Below are 22,012 nucleotides of genomic sequence, written 5' to 3' on the forward strand. Positions count from 1 at the left end.
TGTGCCAGCACTCAGCACATATCCACCTTCTCCTGGCCCCCCATATCCCACCCCAGAGCTCACAGAGCGAGTCTTGAGGATGATTGGGCAGGAGGCAAGATCATTTTAGATTAAAAACTGAACAAAGAGACCCCTCCAGTGAGAGGTGGGATGAGGCCCTGGCAAAGCCATCTGAGGAGAGGAGGGAGAATTCCGTCCAGGAGTTCAGGCTCCTGTGCCGAGCATGGACTTGGGAAAAGAGAGAGGCCCTCCGAGCTCTTATGGCTGGTCCATCCTCAGCAGTTACTGGGCAGAGCCTGGAAGAGGTGATGCGTCAGCCTGTGAGAGTGGATTGAGTACTTTCTCCCCAGGGCGATGCGCACACACCCCCCTCACATCCCGTGTCCCCTCAGCCCCCTTCTGTCTCTGCCTTACCTGGAGTGATGAGAGGTGGGGCATCCCCTGGTCGGTGGCTGGGGAAACAAAAGTGATGGGGTCTGTGTCCACCCGTTTGTTCTCTCCCTCAAACCCAGAGTATTCTCAGTTGCCCTGACGTAGCTTCCTGGCTCTGTTTCCATTGTAAGGTTGTATCATCCCAGGGACCAAAGCTTTTCAGGGTTTGGGCCCTCTGACAATTATCAGCTCTGAAGAATAAACCTGGGCAATCTTAGTGGCAGGAACTCTCCAGGGCAGAGCCTGGAGGCCTGACCTCTTTCTGCCAGAAAGATCCAGCTCTTTCACCCTGAAAGGTGTCTAGCCAGCGTGAGGTCGGGAGCTCCTCTTACCTGGGCTTCTGGCGGAACTTGCATTTGCATTTCCCACCTGTTGGGGGGAGGGGAATGGTCAGGGGAGGGGCCCCCAGCCCTGCCTTGCCCGCCCCCCCCCCCCCCCCCCCCCGCCCGCTCCTCCACTCACTCATGAGGACCAGGATGCCCACGGCGCACAGAATCCCCGCACAGATGAGCCCGCTGACCCGGAGGCTGTGCCAGTCTAGGAGAAACCCAGAGGGGGCCCTCAATGCCAGCCGGTGCCCTCCCATCCAAGCCCCCATCCACTTGACACCCAGGGCGTGGAGGGCACTGGGGATGTGGCAGTGGAGGGAACAAACACACCCCAGCCCTCCTGTGCTCACGTCTACTGCACACACAAGCCAGCGACAGGAAACTTAATGTGAGGTCAGGTGCGGAGGAGCAGTCTGAAGAGAAACAGGCAGAGCCAGGGGACAGAAGGCCAAAGGGCAGCTCTTTGTGGGCGAGGGGTCAGGGAAGGTCTCTCTGAGGGGCGACATCTGAGCAGAGACCTGAGGAGGCGAGGGAGGGAGCCGTGGGACTATATGGCAGCAAGTGTTCCAGGCAGGGGGCGCAGAAGGTACAAAGGTCCGGAGGCTGGGAGCTCGTCTGCTGTGTCTGAGCAACAGCAGGGAGGCCGGGGCGCAGGTGTTGGGGGAGTGGGGGCAGAGGGCTGGCAGGGCGGATCGTGGGGAACCTGCAGGCCTCGGGAGGCCTCGGCCAAACGGCTCACCTCCTCCGGGCAGTTTTCTCAAGCCAGCCCTTCTCCCACCCGTTGATTTGAACCATCACAACGGCTTCTTGTCAACTGTCCTGGCTTCCTGTGTGTGTCTAACTTTCTTGCTGGAAGAGAATCTTCCCAAGGACCAGGTGGCATGTCTTATTCCCTAATCTGCTGTGTTTCTGTTCAATCCTAGCCCGGGCCTCCTCCGTTTCACCCACGTCAGATCCTCACCCAACCCTGTGGGACCCTTGGCACAAAATAGAGGGGTGGGGGGAGATGAGGGGAGGGGTGCCGGTTCTCACCATAGTAGAAAGGACTGTTTTTATCTGCAAGGAAAGAAAGAAAGAACGTGAATCCAGGCCAACAGCCAGGATGCCGGGCCCCTGGGGGGAGAATTAGGGGTGTGGCTGCTGGAGCAGGCCCATCTGACTCACCTTCGGGGTCGTTGGCTTCCAGGGCAGGCAGGCCTGGTGGGGAGAAGAGGGGAAGAGAGGAAAAGGTGGTTCTGGCCTCAGCAAAGCTGGTATGCAGAGCCGGGAGCCTCAGGGGCCTCCAGATGGGGTCCCCTGACTCACAGTTCCCCACCTCCCGAGGGCACAGGCCCCAGCCCCAGACTTGCTGCCTCTGCACAGCCCACATCGGAGATGTGGACTCCCCCACTCAGCCCCGATCCTGCCAACCATGCCAGTACTTTGCCTCCTGAAATAGGTTTTAATCTGGGTGGCTTTCCCCACCCTTGGCCCGTGTTTCCAGACACCTGGCTGGCCCACGCTTCCGGTCAAGCCCACCGGTGATGTTGGTCCCAGCCATTCTCTCTGCTGTCTCCTGATGCCGCCACCTCCACACTGCACTTGTCCTCATGCTCGCTCCCTAGTCCCCTTTAAAGCAACTTACTAACTATAAAACTGAATGCCCTTTATTTAAACATGCCACTTTACATCAGGACTCTGAATGGAACACAGCCTCGTCCAAGGAGGGATAAAAACGAATACAGTAGAAGCAAAGGACGAGCACTATGTTCTGGCGAGAAGCCGTGGGCCGCCTCTGCTCTGGGCCTAAGCTTCTTTGTTAAAGGGAGATTAATAATTTTTAGTTATATTTAAAGCACAAACACAGTGCTTACTCTGTTCTAAGTGCCTTTCGAATACTAACTCGTTTAATCCTCGCAATGACTCTGTAAGTAGGTGCTGTTATTGGCTCCACTTGTACAGACGAGGAAACTGAGGCACAAAGGGTTTCAGGAACCTGCTGCCTAACCACTGAGCGCCCAGTTACCCCTGGCAATAAAGCGGTAGGGGGGGTGTCGGAGGCATGGCAGCACAGGGCCGGGCCTTCTCCTTGAGGTCCTCAAGGAGACATGGAACGCTGACCTTCTGGCTCTGGGAGCTGCGGCTGTAAGAGGTCCTGTCTCTGTGTGTCCCTTGGACTCACCAGTGCGACACTTGTTACCCTCAAGGAGATGCCGTCCTGATAGTCACCACCCCACAGGGAGGCAGAAAGCCCAAGAGACACGCATGAGAGACACACACGAGGCTTGTGGGGCTCAGGGCAAGGGGGCTCGGCGGGCTGCACTCACCTGCCAGGAGGACGAGCAGGCTCAGGGCCACCAGGTCTTGCATGTCGACGTGCCAGCACTGGAGGGGTCCGGGGGGAGGGTCCAGCTTTAGCAGGGCCAACAGGATGCCAGGCCGGTGCCTCTGGTTCCCAATCCCCTCCTACTCTGCTCCCCACCCCTGCACGCCGCTCGCCCCAGGGCAGAAAGGCTGGGAGAGGAGAAGAGCCGAACAGCGAACAGCGGGCGGGGCCGGGTGGGAGCGCGGCCTGATGAGGGCGCAGCAGTAACAACCACTGGACCCGAAGCGAGGCTTCCAGTGGATCGCCCTGGCAACCAAATGAGGGAGGCGCTGCCTGCTGTTACCCCCATCTTACAGATGGGGAAACTGAGGCTGTGAGAGGTGGAGGTGGTGCCCAGGGTCGCCTTGCCAGGCAGGGGCATTTATACCAGGCCTGGCCCTGTAGCAGCTGTTCCTCTGCAGGCCTCTCCAGGCCTTGGGTGTTTTGGGAAACGGGGTGTTGGGAGCCAGGTGGCAGGAGGCCTGGGGTGCTGGGAGTGTCTCCCGTAGACAGCTCGGAGCCTGCCCACCTTGCCCAGACTTTGCAGACCGCGGGCTGGGCCCCACAGGGACCCAGCTGCCTCCTCAGGCTGCTCAGGGCTGGGTGTGGGGAGGAGGGAACTGGAGGCTGGGGGCAGGGGGCAGACCGGGGAGACCAATCGGCCTGGCTGAAGCCCCAGCCCCATCTCCTGTCCCAACCTGTCCCCTCCGCCCTGTTTCTGTGCCACCCCCACCCCCGCCTCTGCCCCATCCCTGCCAAGTGCCTCCTGGCAGTGAATGCTTCCCGTTGCCCGCCCCCCACATCGTGGGCCTGCCTGAAGACCACACTTGGTCCCTTCCTGGTCTAGAATCAGTCCATCCTCCCGCGTCCTGTGGTCCTGCATGCCTGCGATCAGCCCCTGGTCTCTGCGCGTCCCCCTGGCCTCTCCCTGCCCACGCCCCACAGCCACAAGCGTATGTTGTCATAATCTTGATGGCAAGAGCTAACACGTCCTCTGAGCCACGCTGTGCTGGGCACCGCCAGGTGACCTTGCAGTGTGTTCACTCCTGCAACTCCCATCTCACTGGTGGCAGAACACACCCCTCCCCCAAGCCCGGGGAGAAGCCCATGAGACGTTTCCTGCTGTGTCCCCGAGGGGACTCCTGTCCCCAGCTGGAGAGAAGGCCCCTGTCTCTCTGTCCGTACCCTCCACATAAGCCCACCTCACGTCTCTCTCTGCTTCCTGCACGTTCTCATAGCCTCCTCCACCCCGCCATGCCCCGCACCCCAGGTCCTGGCCATCCTCGCAGCTTCCCTGTTAGTCCCATATGCCAGGCTCAGAATCCTGGTTTGAGCATCCCTTTCTTGCAGGAAGAGGGCCTGGAGCTTTAGGGAGCATTACTAAGGTGTTTAGGACCCCAAAAACTCGGGAGGAGAGCTCAAGTGGGTGTGTGGGCAGAGGGCCTGCTGGCTCCAGGCGTGGGTGTGTCGAAGGACCGCCTGTGTCTAAAGCTACTGCATGAGGCCTTATCGACCGGGATGGCGGGAACCCTCGTAATAAGAGCTAGTTCTCCCTGAGAGCCGCCCCCACGCCGGGCTGTTCTCAGCATTTCGTGCTGGATCACTCCACAATCCTCACGGCCTGATGAAGCTGCCGCTACGATTACCCCACGTTGAAGTCGCAGCCCTCTGACCCCTGCGAACTCCGCTTAACGCTGTGTGCCGTCACCCGGGACTCAGTCTCGGCTCTTAGGCCTCCTTCCGGGATCCTCCAAGCCCCCCGGCCCACAGTGAGGGTTCCATTGCCTGGTCCCCAGGGTGTCTCCCAGCCACCCCAGCACAGGGAGACTGGCGGGTGGTCTCAGTGCCCCCAGCCCCTGCCGGCTCTCCCGCGGTGCCCGGCTGCCGGAGCTGGTGTCCTGGCCCTCGCCTGCCCTGCTCAGGCTGCTGCCGGAAGAGGCCCCGGGGCTCCCCAGCGACTGCAGCCGTGTGAAGGCCTGGAGGGAAGGCGGCCAGTGGGTGGGGGCTCTGCCCACCCCTCTCCACTCCCCGCTGGCCCCAAGGTCCTAACACCTGTGTGAGGACTGTTTCCGACATCCACCCTCTGCTATCCGCTCTGTTCCTCCAAGACGGTGGCCAGGCCCTTCGGGTGTATGAAGAATGACTCCCCCGTGCCCCTGAAATCTCCTACCGACTCCCCATTTGACAGCTTCCCCAGGAAGCCGCTACCCCCTTTTCCTAGACGTCTCCAGGGCCCACACCTCCCAATGCCTAGACACCCCGAGTCCACCCAGTCACCCACCCATCCACTCTGACACCCCTAATCCAGCCCTGGTCCACCTGGATTCCCCATCCACCAGTCACCCCCCTCACCCCTGTCCACCACATGCCCCCGATCCAGACACTTCTGCTCCACTCAGACAACCCCTGTCTACCCGAACCCGCCAGTCTCCCTGGCACCCCAATCCCACTTGTGGGCCTCACCCTCACCCCAGCTGGCTCCCCCAGCCCCCAAAGAGTAGAATGATGGGGGAAGATCCCATTAGGGGAGGGGGCTGTCTCTAATCTGCCCCCCCCCTCAAAAGGACCCTGAGGGGGAAGTTTCTAGGGTCTTTAACAGAGGCGTGGAGGGAGGGGCAGGGGTCGTCTGGGGGCAGATCCAAGGCGGGGCTGGCGGGAGGGCCCCAGCTGCTCACCTGTGTGGCTCCCCAGGCTGCGTGAGGCTCCAGGTTCCGGGAGGGGGGTGCCTGCGCAGCCCAGTCCTGCCTTTATCCGCAGCTGCCCCGCCCTAAGCAAACCTGGGCAGGTAGGCGAGACGAGCCCAGACGCCCAGACGAGTGAGCGGGCTCCCTAAAGCTCAGGGGTTCTCTCACCCCATTCCTACTCTTAAAGAGACAGTTCCCCCACCCCTCCAGCCACTAGTGCCGGGGAACTTCCCAGGGGGGTCTCCAGGGTCCCAAAGCCTCAGGTGAGGCAGAGGGAGAATAGGATGGGTGGGAACTCTGCTCCTCACATTGGGGGCTGGGCTTTCTCCAATCTCCTGCCCCTCAGAAAAGGACCTGAAGGAGGAAGTTTCCAGAGCTTTAAGAGCAGAGCTCCTGACTGGCGGGTGGTGGGGGAAGGGGGTGCGTTGGTGTAACAACCTAATTTCTTTTACTTAGATGCTGTGTTGTGCCTGGAGGAGGGATTGGTGGCCATGATGGGATCTAGAGTCCCCTTCCAGGCCGCTTGGGGCTGTTGACACAGCTTGAGGTCGGCAGGAGATGCTGATAGGACCGAGGTCGTGGGGGTAGCGGTGAGGGTGGGGGCTGCTGGGCCTTAGACTGAGACCCCCGCATCATGCCCATGGAGTCCATCATGCCCTAGGGAGATGGGGACCTGGTTCCCAAGCACCAGGCAGACCTTCCCAGCCCGGCCTCCTCCCAAGGGTGCTGGGAGCCAGACGCCGGGGCCTACTTAGTGGGCGTTGGGGTGGTGCCCGCCTCCACTCCAGATAAGGCCACTGCACTGTGCAGGGCTCCCCTCCCCACTCCTCCCTCTCCTGCCCCTCCTCCTCATGGCATTCCTTCCGGCTGGGGTCTGTGCAGGCCCCCACACGGTCTCCGTTGGGGTGCCCCCTCCCCCCAATTCCGTCTTTTCAGACAGAGGGACTTTTGTCTGGGGGCTGGATGGAGAACAAGGCGCCTTTGAGTGGCTGGCGGAGGATTGGGGTCATGGGGAGGGGCAGGGCCAGGAAGGGGTGGCTCTGCGCTGGCCACCAGCTGGACTCCAGGCGACCCCAACACCACAGCGGGGGTGGGGCGGAGGGGCACAGGGGCCGGGCCAGGGAGAGGATCCTGGCGGGAGTGTGGACTGTAGGGAGGGAAAGCGGATTTCGAGGTCAAGACTCTGCTGGGGGCTGCGTGCTGGGGGCAAGGAGAAAGGACCCCCCCCCCCCCCCCCGGTTCTCAGCAGGGAGGGGCACCCAGATACATGCTGTCTTTATGTGGTGCCCTTGGGCAGTTTCTCAGTCCCTGGCCCCAGACTCGGACAAGGCCTCTCCCCACCCCATTAAGGAGGGGACAGTCCCTATAAGGAGAGGAGAGGGCACTCAGGGTGGGGCTCAGTCAAAACAGGAGGTTCAGGCGGGGATAGAAACAGGGTAAGGGGAGACCCGAGGGCAAGGATCCCAGTCCAGTTAAGGGGGATCCCAGTCCAGTTAAGGGGGATCCCAGTCCAGTTAAGAGGGTCTTTATGTCTGGGCAGACAACATCTCTTGCCCACACGTTTCAAGACTGCAGTCCCTGGGAAGACCCCCTGGGTGGTCTTGCGAGCAGAGTGGTGTCTCCCTCTGCTGGGAAGTCCAGGAACTGCAGGCATCGGGAGCTAGCAGGGGCAGGTGCCGGGTGGCTGGGAGGCACGCTCTGTCCTTGACCTGCGCCAGAGTCAGCGAACTCAGATGCCGAAGGGGAGGGCAAGAATCGCGAATGACTGAAGCAGGCCGGGCGTGACACTATAAGGCACGGTGGCGACTGGGCAAAGAGGAGAGCTACTGTCCTGTCTGAAGGGCAGCCCGCGAAGAGACCGAGCGAGCTCACCTGGACGGATACAGAAGTAGCTCCCAGACATCTTGCTACGGGAATAAAACAGGATGTAGAGAAGTACGCTACCATCTGTGAGGGGGAAATAATGTGTATGCATACACTTGTATGTGAGTGAAACATCTTTGGAGACTGGCGCCTCTGGTTACTCCTGGGGAGGGGGATGGAGGGGCTGGGGGACAGGCTGGAAGGGAGACTCACTATCATCATACACCCTCTTGTACCTTTTGAATTTTACATCCCCAAAATGCACTACTTTGAAAAAAAGTTTAAATAAAAGACTTGAAAGAGGGGGCCAGCCCCATGGCGTAGTGGTTGAGTTTGGCATGCTCCACTTCAGCAGCCCAGGTTCAAGGGTTCAGATCCCGGGCTCAGACCTACACCACTCGTCAGCCATGCTGTGGCAGTGACCCACAAATAAAGTGGAGGAAGATTGGCACAGATGTTAGCTAAGGGCGAATTTTCCTCAGCAAAAGAAAAAATAGAGTTAAAGGATAGTTTCTATACGGTTCCAGCCAATTGCTGCTACATTTTCAATAGATGTAGGAAATCTGAATCTTTATGCCGAATTCCCCATATTAAAAGTTGGCTCAGGTTTTTAAAAAATTATGCAGGTCAAACAAAACACATCTAAGGGCTGCTTTCAGCCTGGGGGATCACCAATTAGAGACCTCAGCCAACTTCACTTCCCGAATCTTTAATTGCCATGGTCTTGCCTTCAGATATACAGATGCTTATGGGGCTTGCACCCAACCTGGGCCAACAGTAACTTCCTCCCAGGCTGGACCAGACAGTGCCACATCCACGCGTGTGCTGGGCTGGAGCTGGGGCTCGTGGCCAGAGAGGCAGGACCCAGGACCCATGTGGACAGTGAAGGTGTGCACGCTGGGACCCTGGAGAGGCCTGCAGGGGCGTGGGGAGCTTGCATCCTATTGGGGGTTGCATCTCTTTTGGGGTGAGTATTCTAGGCCGATTTGACTTCAGCCATATTGAAAGTGTGCCCACTTATTTATATGTGTCCATGTGGGTGTATGTCTTTTATATGTAAATATATGCTGCATATATTATTATAGTATATAGTTACCAAAGGCATTTGAAATATTTCCCCTTCATTTTGCTTTTGCGATCATTTGACCCTGAAGAACCTGTTGAAGCTGATTTCTCAGTATCCTGGGAATTCTTGCAAAGTGAGAAAAACCAAATCTACAGGCAGTTTCTGAACATCACAGAGTTTTCTGGAATGCCAAATTGAAGTACTGAAATCAAGGCCCCAGGGTGTTGCTGATTCAATGCTGTATTAATTTTGGTTTTGCCCTTTGCTTTGATATTCAGGGGTCAGTAACTTTATTGTTCTTCTTTTAAGGTTGTGAGCGTTTCTGCAGGCTCCTGGCAAGCTTATAGGCCCTAGACGGGCCAGCCTTGGGTGTGGGAGCCAGAGGCACCCCAGCCCAGGTGAGGGGGGCTAGTTGGGCTGGGGCCCACTTCCCAGGTAGAGGCTGAGAGGCTGGGCCAGTGAACCGGGGACGTGCGGTCATGGCAATGCTCCAAGCTCCTACTGCCTGGCCAGATGAGGACCGAGATACTGCGGGCCAATGCATGTGGCCTTCTGGGGCTCTGTGGAACTGCTCCTCAGGGCCTAATAATTCAGCACCTGTGGAAAAAGAGCAAGAGCTGGTAGGTGACTGTGTCCTGCCACTTTGGGTGGCGTGGCTGTGGGCGTGTCTGTGGGAGTCTGCCTGGCTCCCAGGAGCCATGTAAAGTGCCACACAGGGCGGCCTGGGGTCTGCAGGCCCCTTGAGGTCTGCCCTCGGTGCTGCTGTGATGTCATCACACCAAGAGAAGCTGGACATGTTGATTTTTATGGTGAAATCTCCTGACTTTTACGTGTTGGTGACTGACTTTTAGTTTCCGTAACACTTTGTGGACCAAATGAAATGTGTCCAATGGTTGGATCAGGTCCCCTGGATTAGGGATTAGGCAAGATGGGGGGAGGTTCAGGTCCCCCTCATTGTCACTCTGCTCCAGCCACCTGGGCCTCCTCTTCCTGAAACGCTCCAGGCATGTTTCTGCCTCAGGGCCTTTGCAACATTGGTTTCCTCTGTCTGAAATTCTTGTCCCATGTGTCAGCACGGCTCATTCCCTTACTTTCTTCAAGTCTTGGCCCAGACACCACCTTCTCCTGTGGCCTTCCCTGACCACCCTATTTAAAATCACCACCCCCAACCCTGCGCCCTTTCCGTCCCCTTATGACTTATCTATCTTCAAAGCGTGTTCTAGGAAACTCCTCTTTGCTTTTTCCATTGTCCGCCTCCCTGTGAGCACGTCGGCTCCTCCCCAGGATTCCCACCTGAATTATTGACAGTGCCTGGCAAGTGGTGGGCGCTCAGGAGGCGTCTGCTGACTAAGAGAAGGGCATTCTTGTCCCTCCTCATGGTCACAGAGGCCTCGCAGGAGCTGAGGGGTGAGGGCGGAGCTGCTGACAGAGGACCAGGTTTATCGTCCAGTGTCTTCATCACTGGGGGAGGCGGCTTGGGCCGACAGCTGGGATCCTGGGTGTGAGTCGGGGTTACAGGGAAGCACAAGAGGGCAGGATATGTATCTGGGGCGGGGGCTTGGGGCTCACGGGGGCGCCCTGCGGCCTCCTCAGTCTCTAAGGCAAGGATCTCAAACTGGCTGCCCCAGAGCCAAACCCAACTATTGTGTGTCTTCCCTTTGGTTCACAAAGTGCTGCAAATATTAATAGTTGCCAACATCTGGACATTGGGTGTTTCAACACAGCGAGCCGCGTTTCCAGCCCTCATGGGAGACTCCACCTACCAGTGCCCACACTCCCCTTGGTGGCAGCTGTTGCGGGGCAGGTCCCTCTCCAGGGGGTGACCCAGGCCCCACCTTCCCCCGGCTGAGGCTCCGTGGGAGGGACTGAGGGAGAGGGAGACCACGGGTGCTGGGACCCCGGGCCTGCTCCTGTCACCTCCCATCTCAGACCCGCCTTCCGCCGCTGCGGCCAGGTTACAGCACAGACCTTGGACAGACGCATCCTGGGGACGTATGGGGGCGTGGTTGATGCAGGAAAGATCCCCAGGATGTCATCCAGGTCTGCCCTCAGCGAGGGGCAAAGGCACGATTAGAGAAAAGCCAGGTCATGCTTTGTGACTCCCTCCTGGAAAGGATTTGATGGGCTATTAACGAAGGAGAGGACGGACCCTTCCAAAATGCCAGCACAGGGGGTCCAGCAAAGATGGCTGAGATGGAGAAACTCAGCACAAGATGATATGCATAGGTACAGAGAGAGAGCAAGGAGGCAAAATATTAAGGATGAGTGAATCTCTATGAGGGGTGTTTGGGTTCATTGTACTGTTTACAAAACTTTTCTGTAGATAAAAAATTCAAAGTAAAAGTTGGGGAAAACCAATAAAACTTTTCTTTTTCGCTTGAGGAAGACTGTCACTGAGCTAACATCTGTGCCAATCTTCCTCTACTTTGTATGTGGGTCGCTGCCACAGCATGGCTTGATGAGCCATGCTAGGTCCGTGCTGGGATCCGAACCCGCAAACCCCAGGCCGCCGAAGCAGAGTGCACGAACTTAACAAATATGCCAGGGGGCCAGCCCCGGTAAAACTTTAAAATGAAAGTTAACACAAAATAACAAACCACAAGATTAAAAAAAAAAACAGCAAAGGAATGGAGGAAAAAGCAAACTCAGAATTGGGTAACCTAAAAGTTCAATAAACAAAATTTAATTGGACTCAGGAAATTATGGATTTGTGTATATACTATAAATTATATATATATTTTCCCTTTCGATAAAAGCCTGTGTTCTTTTTTTGCCTTCCCACAAGCTCTTCCTTCTCTTGGATCAGTTCCAGCTGCTGACCCTGGGGACCCAGCTCTGCCCCTCCCCAGCTGGGGGGCCTGCCCCTCCCTGCTGCCCAGCGGCTGGGGGCTGGCTCGGCCTGACGGCTCCTGCCCCGCTGCAGAGGAAGGAGATGAGTCTGCAGTTCTATGAGCTTGGCTGGCACCGTGGTTACAGGGAGGCACCGACCCAGCAGTCGGCTTGTGGCTGGGCCTCTGACGTCTCAGCATTCCCAGCCTCCATCCCCTGCGCCTCGGCCTCTGAGAGTGGACGCTGCTCCGCACCGCGCACATCCCTGAGTCACTCACCCACCGTTGCCAACTGCCTCTCTCTATTGGCCACTAACAGTCCTGGCGTGGGCAGCCGCAGGACTCTCCGCCTGCTGGGTGGGCATTATTCTCCCAGTGGAGGGAACTGTGGCACAGAGGGGCTCGGCCACTTAGTCACCAGTCACGCAGTCAATGGACGGTCAAAGTTGGGATTCCAGGCCAGGTCATCTGGTGCCACACTCTGTGTGTGTGTGGTGGGGGGGAAGGTGACAAAAGACAAGAGGGCCCCACATAACTTTGAGGGTCCCAAGAACAGACATCAAGTTAGAAGAGGGAATTAGACCCCAGAAACTACTTTCAGAGCCAACCACTTCTCCCCACTGCCCCACCCTGGCCCGGCCTCCATCCTCTGCCTCCTGGACCATCACAGCAGCCCCCGCCCTGTCTCCCTGCTCCATCCCTGTCCCCTGCAGTCTGCTCCCCACAGCAGCCAGGAGCCGTCTGTGAACTTGAGTCAGGTCAGGGCCCTCCGGGGTCAGAGCCTCCCCTGGCTGCACTCACACCAGGTAAAAGAGAAGTCCTCACCACGACCCACAACCCACAAGTCACTCCTCTCTGTCACCTCTCTGGCCTCATCATCTCCTCCCCCCAAGCCGTCACTCACTTTCTCACTCAGCTCCAGCCACACTGACCTCCTGCTGGTCCTCCAGTACACCAGGCGCTGACCCGGCCAGACTCTGCAGGTGTGCACGTGGGTCCCTCCTTCACTTCCTTTTTCAGGGCTTTGCTCAAACATGTCCTTCTTGATGAGGCTTTCCTTAGCCGCCGGATTTAAAACCACATCTTTCCCCTGGAACCGCCCCGCCCCACCCCGTTCCCTTTATTTTCTCCGTGGCACTAGCCTGCACCCCCTGACCTGTATAATTACACTCTTATGGGTTATGTGTATCGCGTATCATCTCTCTCCCCTCTGCAGTGTCAGCTCCTGCAGGAAAGGATGTCCGCTGTTCCGTTCCCTCTGTGGCCCCAGCACCGAGCACGGGGTCTGGCACCAAGTAGGTGCTCAGAAAATATTTGTTGAGTGAATAAATGAAAACCATTCTTGAGAGTTACTATATCCCAGGTCCCTAACAGATGAATCAAGTCCCCCCACTCACAGCTTTGGGGGCACACAGTAGGCCCACAGGTGGAAACGGGAGGAACTTGGAGCCAGAAAGCCCAGGTTTAAATCCTCGCTTCACCTCCTTCTCGCCGTGTGACCTCAGGCAGCAAGTCTCACTCCCGAGGCCTCAGTTGGCCCATCTGTACAACGGGGATAAGAATAGCACTCGGCTGGCAGGGCTGCCCTTGGGATTCAATGGGGTTGTTGTGTGGGACACTGCGGCGTGACTAATCCTGAAAGCCAGTTCCCTTCCTGGAAGGGGGTGGGGTGGGAGGGGCACGGCCTGTGTGTTTCCAACAGCCAACAATGGAACTCTTGTAGGCAGGGCCTCAGGCGGGGAAAGCACATCCACCCTGTGGGTTCCAGAGAAAGGTCCCCGGTCTCAGAGGGGAGCTTTTCCAGGGCGTTTACATTCTCTGAAGGTTGTTGCAACAAGAAATACTGGTCTGGGAATGTGAACCCAAGGAGTGGGCTCCTGTTTTACCCTTTTCCCTGCGTGAGCCGCTGTGATGGCTGGGGGGCCTCTCACGCCAACAGCTCCTGAGGCTAAGATAATATATATAGGCTTGTCGATGCAAATAATCCATAATAATCCATAACCAACCTATAAATCAGAATTGGGGTGAGTTTACTATGAGCCAGAGTGAGGACTATAACCCGGGAAGGCCTTAGCAGGCATTCCAGAGAAACATGGGTTTCAGCCCAGTCTTCTATCTCTTTAGAACAAAGAAGACACATTAAACACACTCAGGATACATTTTCAAAGAGGTATTCAGTTGCAAATTAGCAGGTCAACAGGACCATGATGCCAGGAATGGGACTAATCCAGGTGTTACCAATAGGGTGTTGTTACCAATGGGGCGTAGGAGGGGAAGTCTGCATTCTTCATCTCAAGAGAGATTCCTTTAATGGATAAGCAGATGGACAGTGTGTGTTTGATAGGCCATAAGTCAGGCTTTCTAGTTCAAGCCAAATCAGTTTTGAACTCGAATATTTACCCCATATACCTCAATATGTGAAAATCTCCTGTCATTTTCCCATTTTGATCAATAATCTTTCAATAGAAAGCATTGCTGATCAAAATATTGTCCCTCGGTGCCAGGGTGGCTGCTGCCTGCCCTGGGTCCAACATGTCCCTTGGTCCTAGGCTTTTATTTCATTGATCTGCCCAGCTATCCACGTTGGGGGGAAATAGTCAGATATAGTGGACAAGTATAGAGGTATATATTAACCAGGGAAGTGTTTCAGAGGCGATGTAACTTGTCAATTATTTTTAGATTATCACACAAACATTGCACATGTGCTTTTACAAGACTTCTTACAGTTACCTTGTTATAACAATTATAGAAGAGGTAATCCAATGCTTGAAATGATAAGCTTAAAAATGAATTCTTGGGCATAGCCTTAGTAAAAGGGGATTCATCCAGGGTTGTAGGATCCATCAACCATCTCAAGTTGCTGAGCAATCATTACTCTAGCTTGCATGCCAGTCATACGACGCTGAGAAAACAGAAATTAGTTTGAATATTATGACCAATACAAGAATTCCAAGGAGCAATAGAAATAGGAATTGCAATCCAGGTCACAAATGGAAGCCAATACCGGAAGGGAGCCAACTAAATAAATCAAGACCAGGTATGAGATTGCTTGAGGCACTCACCTGCTTTTTTTTGTGCTTTAGCAGAGATGACACATTGGAAGATTCCTCAGGTATAAAAACACAGCATTAAGTCCGAATGATTTCTATGTACCAGCTTGGGATGCTGTAAGAATAGCTAAAGCCATTCTATTTTGAAGGACAGCCTTTCTCATTAAAGACATTTCAGTATCTAATAAGGCTATTCCTGCTTGAGTGCTGTTAAGGGTTTCTGTACGTGATATGACATCCTCTAGCCCCAAAGGAGGAGCAAATAAAGCTAGTTTCTCAGTGGTCACACCAGTGGAACACTGAATGAGCCCACCTGGCCTTAAAGAGAGGGAGGTTGGCAACAGATGCCAGCTCAGCCTGAATCCTTCCCTGCATCCAAGGGAAGCTCAGGGTGCAGTGTTTTAGCATCCAGGCAGTAGCCAAGGCCAGAGATTTGTACCACATAACCACTGAGTTCCATTAAGAGCTACCCGATAAATGCCTGGCCTTCAAGATCAGTCTGTTCCAAATCAGTCACTTTCTTTAAGTATGATAGTATTTTGAAACCTTAAATGGAGCAATTATAAAATAGGTATACAGTTTAAGCACAACAAAGGTTTAAATATGGAGACACAAGGTTGGGAATACAGGCCTGGTCCGGAGTCTTAGGACAGCAGTCTACACAGATGCCGTCCTCTCCTCCTGGTGTGGTCCTTTCCAACAGACTGTAAAGAGTCTTTCATTTGATGTCTCTTTTGATCAATAAATTCTCCAGGTTATAGTCCATGATCCTCAAGGTCTGGGAGCTCTGGGAAAAGCATCAGCTACCAACCTTTCATTTCTTTTAAGTATCTCAATGAGAACCTGACAACAACGTAGTCTATCTCCCTTGAGCAAAGTTGGTTCATGTATTTCCTCATCTCATTGCATGGGCCATCCAGTTATTACCTCAAAAGGAGACAGCGGATGTTGACCAAAGGGTGTGGATCTAAGAGTGAGGAGCACTAGTGGGAGAGCTTCTGGCCACGAGAGATGAAATGCTTCTGAAAGCTTTGCCAATTAACTTTTGATTGTGCTGTCAGTTTTCCCACCAATCCTGAGGGTCGGGGATGGTAAGCGCAGTGGAAATGCTGCATTATTGGCCAAATGTTACAAATAGATTTAATTATTTGTCTGGTGAAATGAGTTCCCAGGTCACCGTGTAACTCAGTAGGAATTCCTCAAACAGGAATTATCATTTTCAATAATAATTTACCTAAAGCCATCACTCTTCTGAAGGAAAGTCTTCAACCCAATATGAGAACACACAAGTCATTACAAGCTATATTTACCCTTGAGATGGTGGCATTTGGACAAAGTCCAATTGCCCTACCTCAAAGGGTCCTTTATGAAGGGAAAGGTGGCCTTGTGACTCATGAAATGGTTCCCCAGGTTATATTTTAGGCATGTAGCACAATGAGTGTAGGCTTTATGAGCTGCTGTGGGAGAAAGTTTCCAAAAGTATTGTTTCCCCCCTTTTGTTGCCACCTTTATTTCTTCTCTTCTGTGGCGATTTCTTGAGCCTCTAGAAGGAAACCTCTTGGTGGGTTAGCGGAGTTCATAGAAAGTAGCTGGCCTTCTTGAGGCTGGACAGCATATCCAGCTTGATAACATCCTTGCTTGTAGTTTAAGTAAGACCGATCTGTAAACTGACTAAATAATAGAATGCAGTCATGGTTTATTCCCCTTGTGATGTTGGAAGCAAGGTAGCAAGGTTAAAATGGTGAATAATCTTTACCTACACAATATAACCTAAGAAGGTTTATCATTATTTACTTGGCAGTGCTTCCCATGCAATTCAGCATCCCAAACAAGTCTAATTAATATCCCCCCCTTTATAGGAAGAGAACAGATTTCTTTGAAAAGTCTCAGGGGCCCTCTGAAAATCCTCAGAGAAATTCTCTTCCTTCTCCCTGCTCAAAGGAAAGCCTTCATTCAGGATTTGAATATTTTTTTGAGGGAGAAGCTTGTCAAAAATATCAAAAGGTTTTAAAACACTTGTTCAAATAGGAAACAATGCTTACTGCAAAACAATGCTCAGGTATATATTCAAAATGACAACAGAAACAGTCAAAAAATCTTAATAGAAAGACCTCAGTCCTTCGGAACATAGGGAATTATTTTAACAAAACAGATTTTTCTGTCTTTTAGGTAGACTTTACTCAAAGAAAAACCTTTTATAACCTATTTATCAGGAGAAGACCAAAAGTTCAAGAAAATCATCCTGTTGAGAGAGAAAATCAAATTTTAATTTTTGCGCCAGCTTATTTTTGACATTAAAACTCATTTACTTAATTGGATTTACTTTAATCTTAGCCAACTTGACCAGGCATAGAACTTCCTCAGACCTTCTCTTTCACAAACCTTCTATAACTTTCTTTTTACCTTCAGAATTTGTCCCATGCTTTCCATCTTCCCTTCTAGTACTTTAGGACAAATTTATCTTTCTTAACCCAACAAACAAAAATATTTCCATTCTTTTTATCTTCTTTACTGAAAACATATTTTACTTTCCTTGTATACAGGGCTGTTTTCCTTATTAATTTTTAGTAGCTTTAATTACATATATCAATTAGAACTTTTGACTCTTATGGACTTAATTTCTAAGTAAAAACTAAGTAAGCAATTATAAACTTTCTTTTATACTACCATTTTGGGGTAAATTTATAAATACTTTTTATAATTTCTAGAAACGTTACCTTTGTAGTACAATCTTTCAGTAAAATACGACAAATAAAAATGGCAAGTAATAGGATATATTGGAGTATATGAGGAAGCCATTTGGTGTAAACCTAATTCGGCCTGACCTTGTCTTTCCAAAAGGGCCTGACCGAGGCTGTTGAGCATGCATTGTATATCTGCTTTAGATATTCCCTGTGGCAAGAACAAAGGCCCTTGAGATAAAGGTGCAACTTCTCTCTCCCTCCCAACGTTGGCATTCCCTTAAGGATTAAGCATCTTTCCTTAGGCTAGGAACTGATTGCTGTGCTCACCTGTGACCACCCAGCTCGAGACAGTAGGCTTGCCTCCTGCTACGCCCGCTGAGACAGCAGACCCACTACCTGCTGTGTCCATCAAGCGCTGTGCCGACAGGGCAATCTTGTGACTGTTGTGGGAGGGACATTTCAATCATATGTAAAGCATCCTGTTTGGGGGTATATAACCACTCTGTATACCTCACTTCTTTGGTGCCCTTTCTTCCTTTGGGAAGAAAGGCCCTGGGCCATGGTCCTCAGATTTTAGCTCAGAATAAACTCTCCCAAATTTTCATTTATAGATTGGTTATGGATTATTTTCATCGACAAATACAAGACATGTTTACAATTAGAGCCAAACACTTTTTAGTTTCTCTGTAATAAGAAGCCAAATGTAGATAAACTTAGATACATTTAGCAATAATGTTTCAGTATTTTATCTTATTTGAAAATGACCCAGACACTCAACAAGTTTTTATCATTTAGCTTAATTTAGAAAAACTCTAAAGTTTTAAGTCACCAAAAATTTTAAAGCTGTTTTTTAAGTATTCAGACCATAAAATATAATTATTGTACTCACAAACTCTTACCCATTTTCATCTGTCTAAATCATTTGTTGCCAACAATTATGTTCAGATCCCCCACAAAAACTTCATTAGATGTTAGACAAAATTAGCTATCTTTTAAAGCTATTATTTTGCTGATGAATTTGTACAGATCACAAGAGCATATTTGACTAGTAAACCCAGGCGGCATGTCTGCATCATATCCAAATACTGACAGCTCTGAGGACACACCTATTTCAATCAAACCAGCAAACTTAAACAAGTTTTCATTTACCAAAGATTAATTTGTCTCATGTTAACTTGAAAGACATTGGGTTAATTTCTATTACATTTAGAATTTATGTAAGCACTTAGTTTAAGCCAATGAATCAGAGCTCTTAATTTTGTCCATACCATCTGCAGGTAAAACACCACACACATATAACACACAGACAGACACATACACAGTCTCCACAGCTATTGTTTTAAAATTACTGCCACGAATCAGGTACAGCAAGACAAAGCTCACCAGTTATGGTCCAAATTTTACTTTAAGCCTTTTTACTAATATTCGTGGAGAAGACACTAAGATGCTAGATTTGAGGCAAGGCCACTCTTATGACTGTTTTTCTGGCCTTTTTCCATTTTTTTTCCTTCAGTTTCAGGAATTGGTGATGAGCTAGATAACAGTTCCCAGAGAGGCGAGGCCATGATCCTTTTGAGATGAAGGGACTGGATGGAATCTGAACTGCCTCTCTAGAACTGCTTTCCAGTCTTCCAGGGCTTTGTAAGTTGAGGACACCTGCCCAACACCATCACCCTAATTTGCCTTTTTCCCTCTGGGTGCTTAGTGTTAATTTGACTTAGGGAGGAAGGCCTGGAAAGAAAACTGCTATCAGACTCTGAATGTCAGCTTCCAGTGTGGCCACGTTTCTGATCCTAAGTTGCTTAAATCCTTCTGAATACCTTGTCGGTTTCAGCCAGGACAAACAGTAACTACCTGGCAGTATTGAACAGTTCCAGGAATCTTTAGCAGAGCAGTTTCCCAGAAAATCTCCAGAGTCTCATTAACTCCTAGATTATGGGGGTGTCTGTAAAGTCATGGCCTAATATATCCCTTTAATTACTATTTGTAACTTAATTTCCTATTAGCTTTTTGCAACAAAACTTTCAATAAGATTATTTTGGAATGTTGAAATTTTTGCTTTTTAAGTGCACTTTTAAATGATCTTATCTAATCAGAATGTTCCTTCTAATGGCCAATGGAATTCCCCTGAGGCTGGCAGCAGCTCAGTAGGACCCTTAGCTATGAATGGAGTGCAACCCACATTTCTGTCTGACTATCTCTGACCACAAAATGGGGTGCAGCGCATTTTGTCTGACCACTTTTCAGGACCTCTAACCTGATGATTATTAAACCAAGCCCTCAGGACATGAAACAAGCCTGGTAAAATATTTTTTTTTTTGCTGTTCTTTGTAAATATTTACAGCTTCCAGAACCTTTAGTTTTTGAGCAATTGTGCTGGAAGTTGGTGAGCTCAACTGTTTAAAAATTCGTTTGTTACCTGACTCTTAAAAAGGAGACCCACAGTGGCCACTGTGATTTCAAATTATCCCGGGTTATCTTGCCAGCCATTAACAGCTATCCTTATTTCATTAAGCACTTTCAAGTCACAGCGTGAAGCCAGCTGGAGTCTGGAGGTGAGGCTGCACATTTGGGACCTGGTCGGCCTTTAGAAGCTCGATTTCCCACTTTCCTTTTAGTTTTGTTTTGCTATAAAGTCTGAACAATTCCTAGGGACAGTGTAGTGGGTCAGAAATGTGCTGCTTGTGAGTGTTACTCCCCAAAGAAAGGTCGTAAACACTCTCTTTTGTGCCTTGGTTTCTCCCGCCGGCAGCCTAAAACTGCCATGGGCACTCAGAGCTGGAGTGACCAACCCTCACGTGAGCCTCCCCGGATGAGCCTTTGATTAATTAACATGAGTGATAGCGGAGTTCCCTATGGGACCACTACGCGTCGTGAGGATTGGACCCTCCAACACTCCAGCTGAGGTCCTCAGTCACCTGAGAATGCCTTTGAGCTGGAAGGAGCTGGTGTCCCTTTTCTTTGGAGCTGAACACATCAGTCTCTCATTCTCTATCAAGCAGCTTGTTCAGAATTTATATAAACACAATTCTTTACAATTTAAAGCCAAATGAAAAAGGTCAGCCTGCCCCGTTCACTCCAGAGTTCCCTCTAGGCTCCCCTGGCCTCTGGAATTCCCCTGGGTTTCTCTTTCCTAGGAATTCCCCCTGGGTTCCTCTTACCTGGGGTCTGTACCAGTACCCCCTAAGACACCTAGTCTCAAGGTTTGAAACAGCTCATATAAACTCTGGACCGTCAACTTAAAATAAGGATTTCTCCGGGTTTCAGGAGAACCCCCCAGGGTCACCTGAAGAGTGCAGTGATCCAGGGGGCTCAATGGGCCCCTATTGGTACCAAATGTTCAGTGTAGATTCCAGGTGGTCTCTGGTGGGTTTCTCTGAAATCCTGCCGTGAATACGCCAAGAAATGTCGACGCAAATAATCCATAACCATCCTATAAATCAGAATTGGGGTGAGTTTACTATGAGCCAGAGTGAGGACTATAACCCGGGAAGGCCTTAGCAGGCGTTCCAGAGAAACATGGGTTTCAGCACAGTCTTCTATCTCTTTAGAACAAAGAAGACACATTAAACACACTCAGGATACATTTTCAAAGAGGTATTCAGTTGCAAATTAGCAGGTCAACAGGACCATGATGCCAGGAAAGGGACTAATCCCGGCATTACCAATAGGGTGTTGTTACCAATAGAGCGTAGGAGGGGAAGTCTGCATTCTTCATCTCAAGAGAGATTCCTTCCTTTAATGGATAAGCAGATGGACAATGTGTGTTTGATAGGCCATGAGTCAGGCTTTCTAGTTCAAGCCAAATCAGTTTTGAACTTGAGTAGTTACCCCATATACCTCAATATGTGAAAATCTCTTGTCAGGCTTGAGACACTCTCTGGGCTGCAACGATTGGTTCACTGGGGTCCAATCAAACCGAAGCACAGGAATTTTGTTTAGCAGTTGAGGGAAGAAAGGATTTGGGTTTTGCTTTGAACAGTGGGGGTACACATTTGAGGTCTGAAAACTGCAGTCATCTTGCCACCACAGGAAAAGCCAGCCTGAGGACAAAGCTAACACTGTGGAGGACCACAAATCAAGGGAAATGCCAAGAAACAAAGTCTGCGCCCTGATCAAACCATGCCTGATCTCCCTCTGGAATTTTCAGTTATGTAATCTAAAATTTTGACTTGTTCAAAATTCTAGTTTTAATGAGGTTTTAAACTTCATTAGCTTTAATGAGGTTTCCTGTTATTTGTAACCAAGAACAACCAAACTGGCCCACAGAGAAGTTCTGTGGACTCAGAATCACTGCACTTTCACTGGGATACATCATGTGATTCTTACTTAGTTTGACCAAAGCATTTCTTTTCACTTCAGTTATTTCAAGTGTCATCCCTAGAGGCCAGTAAGTGCTTCCCTCGGCCAGGTCAATGCTCTCTCTCCGTGGGGAAATCTGGGTCCTGTTCACCTGGATAGACATCTTTGTAGTGGGTCTGTTCTCTTTCCCCAGTTCCACCCTGAAAAGGGGCAGCAAGCCAAAGGAGCCACAGGACTCGGCAAAGACGGAGCCACAGGTGCCTGGGAGCTCAATGGTCATCCCGTCGAAGGTGGTGAGGTGTGAGCGCCCAGATGCCTGGCAGGTGCCAGGGGGAGAGTGGGTGGCGCCCAAAGATGCCCCTCAGGGCCCCACACTTCTGCCCAGGCCTGCAGGAGGACGGGGAGCAGTGCACGGTGTGGGTGGAAGCCT

General features: G+C 51.4%; 1 protein-coding gene across 5 annotated transcripts; it reads right to left on the reverse strand.

Annotated features, from left to right (window-relative positions):
* Positions 1 to 80: 80 nt before the first annotated feature.
* FXYD3 (FXYD domain containing ion transport regulator 3) lies at positions 81 to 6,116 on the reverse strand. 5 transcript variants are annotated; one of them, XM_046681334.1, is made up of 8 exons: positions 5,781 to 6,084; positions 3,068 to 3,372; positions 1,926 to 1,958; positions 1,794 to 1,817; positions 895 to 969; positions 765 to 801; positions 415 to 452; positions 81 to 296 (listed from the first exon to the last, which is right to left on the reverse strand). In XM_046681334.1, the coding sequence occupies exons 2-8, from the start codon at positions 3,108 to 3,110 to the stop codon at positions 283 to 285; spliced, it is 264 nt and encodes an 87-aa protein (XP_046537290.1). In that variant the 5' UTR covers positions 3,111 to 3,372; positions 5,781 to 6,084; the 3' UTR covers positions 81 to 282. The 5 variants fall into 5 exon arrangements, with proteins under 5 accessions (XP_046537290.1, XP_046537287.1, XP_046537288.1 ...); XM_046681331.1 differs by having other exon boundaries at positions 765 to 969; positions 3,068 to 3,135; positions 5,781 to 6,116; XM_046681332.1 differs by having other exon boundaries at positions 765 to 969; positions 3,068 to 3,125; positions 5,781 to 6,115.
* Between the last annotated feature and the right edge of the window lie 15,896 nt (positions 6,117 to 22,012).

This window comes from Equus quagga, chromosome 13 (assembly GCF_021613505.1).
Source record: "Equus quagga isolate Etosha38 chromosome 13, UCLA_HA_Equagga_1.0, whole genome shotgun sequence".
Lineage (NCBI taxonomy): Eukaryota > Metazoa > Chordata > Mammalia > Perissodactyla > Equidae > Equus > Equus quagga.